This window comes from Taeniopygia guttata, chromosome 3, assembly GCF_048771995.1.
Source record: "Taeniopygia guttata chromosome 3, bTaeGut7.mat, whole genome shotgun sequence".
NCBI classification, from domain to species: Eukaryota; Metazoa; Chordata; class Aves; order Passeriformes; family Estrildidae; genus Taeniopygia; species Taeniopygia guttata.
Window position 1 is genome coordinate 103210673 of NC_133027.1, and position 5742 is coordinate 103216414.

A 5742-nucleotide genomic window follows, 5' to 3' on the forward strand; every position below is an offset into this window, starting at 1 on the left:
GCCGCCCCGGCCGGCCCTTCCCGTCCCCGGGCGGTGCCCGCCCCTCGCCGGGGCTGCCGGGAGGCGTAGTCCGGGCAGAGCGCTGCGCTCCGGCTGCTCCGCACACGCCTGAGGGGCGGTTTGCAGAGCGTCTCTCCCTCCTGAGGGACGCTGACGGGGAGATGAGGCTCTCCTCCTTTACAACGCAAACTCTGCTAACACAAGCATGAGCCAGGCTTGGAAAGCCGGCTCCCCCTCCCCGAGCTGCACAAAATACTTCCCTTTTAATTTTTGTTTTAAATTTTTATTTTTATTTTCTTTTGCTCAAGGCTGTTATCGGAACACCAGAACACCAGGCGTGCTTGACCAGCAGACAGGACTCCTGCAGAACTCCTGGGGTGACCCACCCACGCTGTGCCCGCAGCAATGGGGCACTGCAGGAAAATAAAAGCCAAAACCACGTAAGGGCTGATTCATGAGCCACATGGCCACAAATACCTACACAGCTTTTTTTTTTTTTCCTTCCCCAGCGTGGAAGTAATTGTTAATGTTGCATCATCAAGAAAAAGCACGTGCAACATTTTTTTGCATTGAGATGCAACACTGTAAGGGAGTCTCTGCTGAGTACATCATTCCCCTCTGCCTAAGGCCCACACCTAGCAAGTTAATAACCAAGATTTTAAGTCCTTTGACAATAACAATCCTATTATACATTTGAATTACAGCACTGTAGTCAGGAAGAGTGGATGCTGCAGGATCAAACATCCAGGCTTTAATTCCTTCAGATCCTCACTTGACAGTGCCACAGTGAGGAATGTGATAGACGTATCTGAACTGCAAAAATATTCTAATACCCTTGATTCTACATAGAATGATACCAAGCTTATTTTTCTACCAGTCCTGAATGTTCCCCTGTGCCTTATTTATAGCATGGGGAAAACTGTAATCTGAAAATTTCCTGTTTAAACTGTCTGTTCCTAGGCTAAAAATGTCTGGTTTTTTTGTCACAAAGATGAAGCCTGCAGCATGTGCGCTAATTTTGTGAACAACCATTGAAAACAGCTAGCAGAGAAACTTCAAGAGGGAAAGAAGGAGGAAAATTAAGAAATCTTTTATTATTAGGTGTCTGTTAGGGTGCCAAGTCCATCTCTTTAGCACGTCCTTAGGTGCCACATCCACGGCTCTCCAGCGATGGTGACTCCACTGCCCGGAGCAGCCTGTTCCAGTGCTTTTCTGTGGAGGAGCTTTCCCGAATATCCAGTCTAAACCTCCTTGGCACACCTGAGGCTATTTCCCTTTGTGCTATCGATTGCTACCCGTGAGCAGCGGCAGACCCGCGCTTGGCCGCAGTGGTGTAGAGCCATAGCTCTCCCCAGGGCTCCTTCTCCGCAGCCCCAGCCTTGCCGTGCCCTCAGCGCTGTTCCCGCCGCGCTCCGCTCCTTTAACCGCGGTCCCGCCCCGCTGCCGCCCGGGGGCGGTGCGCGCTGCGCGGCATGGCGGGCGCTGCGGCCCGGGGCCCGCGGCTCCTGCCCCTGCTCCTTCTCCTGCCCCTGCTCCTGCCCGTGCTCCTGGGGCTGCCGCCGGCCGCCAGCACCCAGCCCGAGCTGCGCTTCAGGCCGCCGGCCGAGGCCCCCGTGCGACTCTTCACCGAGCCCGAGCTGGCCAGATACGACGGGCAGCAGGTAGGGCCGGGCCGGGCCCTCACAGCCCCGGCGCTCCGGAGCGGCCGCGGAGCTCGGGTTTGTGCTGCTCTGCAGAGATTTGTGAGACGTTTGCCGGCAACCGTGTGCTCCAGCCTCTCCCCGCAGTGCCGGGGCTGCCACACACCATTAAACAACTGGGTGCCGTGTGCCCGTTCTGCTCGCTCCCTGCTTGGCAGGGTGCTTCCGACAGAGAATTTCAGATTACCACAAGTTGGAGCCAAAGTTAATTTTCTCTCAGTAATTCATTAAACCGTGTACTTAGACTTAAAAAAAAAATCTAAAACAAAAAAAACCCAAAAAACAACAACCCACCAAGATTATCAAAATAACAAGACAGTGTTAACTTAGGAGTGTTTAGCTTCCTGTGATTCAGAAGGCTCAGCAGAGCTCCAGATTCAAAATTATAACGTCCTGTATCCATACACATCTGCTTCTCTTTCTAATCACTTGATGTCTGACCTTCTGTATATACTTTGAAGATACTAATGTCTGACTAAAATTACATCTTATGTATAAAACACAAAGCAGAAGCACTGGCTTATATAGTAAAACAGATGTCAGCAGATCAGATTTATGTGCGTTTATGTACTTCTCTTTGTTTCTTAATCAAATAACGCTGTTGGTCACACACCCTTTTATTTTGGGCAATATTCATCTGCATTAGGAATCGAAAGATGCAGTTGCCAATCTTCAAGCAGACTAGTGTGCAGACAAGAGGTGACTTGCAGAAGGGACATGTCTTCTATGGTTGTGCTGTTTAGAGTAAAAAGATTCTCATTGCTTGTGGTTGAACTCTCAAAGAATATTAAGGGCAGTTTAAAGCACAAGCAAGAAATGTCAAGAGAGGGAATGTGTATGGTGGCATAACAAGAGTAAACATACAACAGAGAATTTGTGTCCTAAGAGCTTGTGGATTTCACAGCTGAAATGAACTGCTTTTTGCCTGTGCTTAAGTGCTGAGGATGTATTGTTGGCTTTCCCTCCAGGAAGGACAGCCCATCTACCTGGCGGTGAAGGGCGTAGTGTTTGATGTCACCTCTGGAAAAGGTTAGTGTGCTTCTCCTCTGCTGTTTACTTTGCTTTCATGTCATTATTCAGTTCTTTGTTTTTAAATATTCCCGGTGTATTAAAAGCCTGAAGTTCAATTGCAACAAAAAAGACACACTTTTTCATCTTCTAAAAAACTTGATTTTCCTCTCTGACAGGGTCTTAGAAACTCATCTTGATGTCCTCATAAGTAAACTAATGGCTTGTTACTGTGTTTGTACTAACCTTGTCTGGGCATACACATTGGGTTGGCTGATCTTAAAATCCTAAATTAGACAAAGCTTGCAAATTCTGGGGTCTACAAACATCTCATGAGAATGTAAAGCACAACTCCCTAAATATAAGGTAAATTTTAAGAATGCAGTATAGGAAGTTCAAAAGCTGTATAACCCCAAAAAGTAGGAAATCCAAAGTCAGTTCTGGAAAGAAAGCTCTTAGACTTGAGTTGTTGCTTTCAGTTCACTGACATTCTGTTCACAGTCTGGTGAAGGGTAGGGGCTGAACATCCCCTGTACATTTTTAGTTCATCACTGGATTTTATTTATTTAATTTTTAATCTGACAGAATTTTATGGAAAAGGAGCCCCATACAATGCTTTGGTTGGAAAAGACTCAACAAGAGGAGTTGCAAAGATGTCTCTGGATCCAGCAGATCTTACACATGACACAGTAAGAAAATGGGCCATCGGTTTGATTCCTTTGCAAATTTTTATTATTATACAAGATGATGAGTGATGATTTTAAATTGTTTATGTAAGTTGACTCACATATTTAAAGTCAAAATGCATTAGTTCTCTTTAGATACATAAAACGTATTTATTGGTCATGAAAGATGCCAACAGCCTTCAAGAGGAAAGTTTTTCATTTGTGGAAACAATACAACTTCTGTAAGCATATAGAAGGGAAATCACCTGCTGTTTAAGAAGATGCTCACAAACACAGTAAATCCCTTTCTTTTGGTTTGGTGTCTCCTGATGTGGCAGTGAATGCTGGCTGTGCTGCTGGGTTGTTGCTTGTTTGACCTGAATACCTCAAAGTTTTGTCAAGGCTGAATTTGAATGGAAAGAATACCATTACAGGCTGTACTACCAATTTTGTTCATCATGCTCTGCAGTGTGAAAAGCTGACCCTAAGGTTTACAGTAATCATTAAAAAAAACACAAACAAGTAAATATATCTATTTTTATTTCTTTGAGACAGGACTTTTTCTTTCCCTGTTTCCTTTAGACAGGACTCACAGAGGAGGAACTGAAGTCCCTGGATGACATCTTCAATAATGTTTATAAAGCCAAATATCCAATTGTTGGCTATACTTCTCGGCGAATTCTGAATGAGGATGGCAGCCCCAATCTGGACTTTAAACCTGAAGATCAGCCACATTTCAGCATTAAAGATGAGTTCTGAAGAACATTTTTGTACCCAGAGAATGCCTGGGCAGAGGCACAGCAGAATATTAAATTAATTCCCTGTGTTCTGGAGTTCATTACTACTATTAGCTACCATGAGTAATTTCTCTGCTCAGAAAATAAGTGTGTGTGTACACACATGGCATAGAGGAAACAAACAGATCTGTAGTAGTGTCATACACCTGGGCTGTTTGCTGGGAATTACAGGAATTATTTGACCTGCAAGTTCTTTCTGACAGGATTTCTCTGTTAAGAAGCATATAATGTAAAATTACATTCTTTAGAAGAAAGAAGAAAGCTTTTAATAATTGAAATATGACTGGTCTTTTTGTAAATCCCAAGCTGTTTCCCACTCCTTGGAAAAGTGTAAATTAATTTTTTGGACAAACTAACATCAATTGTCTGTGCTTCATGTGAATGTAGGTAGCACATGAGTACAGACAAGTGCAATACATACACGGGCTTACATTTTCAAAAGCATTAAGGAGTTTAATATTTGATGGGTTTGAGAGAACTGGATATAAAGCCACTCAGTCTCCTCAATGCAGTTACTGTGGAGTATTTCTGCAAAGCTTACAGCTGTAAACCGAGAAAAATAAATCTATTTTCCCCACATGAAGACTACTGTGACATTTGAAATAAGACTATTATGTTAGGTTTGGATAAATGACACTTTACTTTTTAGAAATTATTATCAAAGATGTTATCTATATTAGATTATGATGATTTTCTTTAGCCTTCCTCCAATCTTTCTCTGGCAAAAAGAGAAAATCCTAGCCCACTGTTTGCCACTTACTCTTACAGCACAAGTTTCTGATAGCAGCTTAGTGTCCTGTGGACATTGTTAGCATTTTTATATTAACAATTTCAGTTCTCATTTTTTATGTCTCTTAGATTTCCTTTGTTCTTACCCTGGTTCATTAAAACTTACTGCTGTTTTAACGAAGTGTGCAGTGCCATATTTCTCTTCCTCTTAATCTGATACAAAAGTGCAGACCCTGCAGTGAAAGCAGACCCCATTGATGGTGTTTCCCTGGCAGTCTTCCAGCAACAAGAGGACTGTAAAGGCCTGAGCTGTATAAATTGCTGCTAACCCCCAACTTTAACTAAGGAGAAAGTGAATTGTCCCATATGTGGACTTATCTGTCACTGTCACCATTTTGACTGATATGTGAAAAACGAAACAGCTGCTCCCAATTCTGCATTAATAATACAGATATAATAAAAATATGATTCTGTATTGTTGTTATTTCTTAAGCATTTTGGTAACTTTGTATGAAGGGAAGATTTTATTAGATCATTCCCACCTTCTAGTTTGCAGGGGACAGATGCTGTCAGTTGAATAACTAGAAAAGCTGTTTCTATGTATTTGCCCATTCTTTCCCAACGTTACAGATTTTATTCTAGATTTGTTTTGTGTCTCACCATTAGACCACTTCATTTGCAGGAGGGACTCCATGGCCCTCCCACTGTTGGATGGTGCTCTGAGTAGAAAAAATAAATCAGCATCTAAGAAATTACTATTGCTTCAGATAATTACTCTTGTTACTATGCATTATTATTACTGCTGCCCTTTTAATTAGAGACCAACAGCAGCTGGGAGCTTGC

General features: G+C 43.0%; 1 protein-coding gene across 1 annotated transcript; it reads left to right on the forward strand.

The window, feature by feature from the left end:
• Positions 1-1428: 1428 nt before the first annotated feature.
• NENF (neudesin neurotrophic factor) lies at positions 1429-5076 on the forward strand. Its single transcript, XM_002193286.7, has 4 exons — positions 1429-1661; positions 2669-2729; positions 3294-3397; positions 3956-5076. The coding sequence occupies exons 1-4, from the start codon at positions 1473-1475 to the stop codon at positions 4130-4132; spliced, it is 531 nt and encodes a 176-aa protein (XP_002193322.4). The 5' UTR covers positions 1429-1472; the 3' UTR covers positions 4133-5076.
• Positions 5077-5742: the final 666 nt, after the last annotated feature.

Bases quoted from the DNA above. Each gene is read 5' to 3' on its own strand.
- NENF (XM_002193286.7), top strand. From the start codon at position 1,473: ATGGCGGGCGCTGCGGCCCGGGGCCCGCGGCTCCTGCCCCTGCTCCTT. The intron at 1,662-2,668 runs GTAGGGCCGGGC...CTTTCCCTCCAG, and splicing joins CCAGATACGACGGGCAGCAG to GAAGGACAGCCCATCTACCT. The intron at 3,398-3,955 runs GTAAGAAAATGG...TGTTTCCTTTAG, and splicing joins CAGATCTTACACATGACACA to ACAGGACTCACAGAGGAGGA.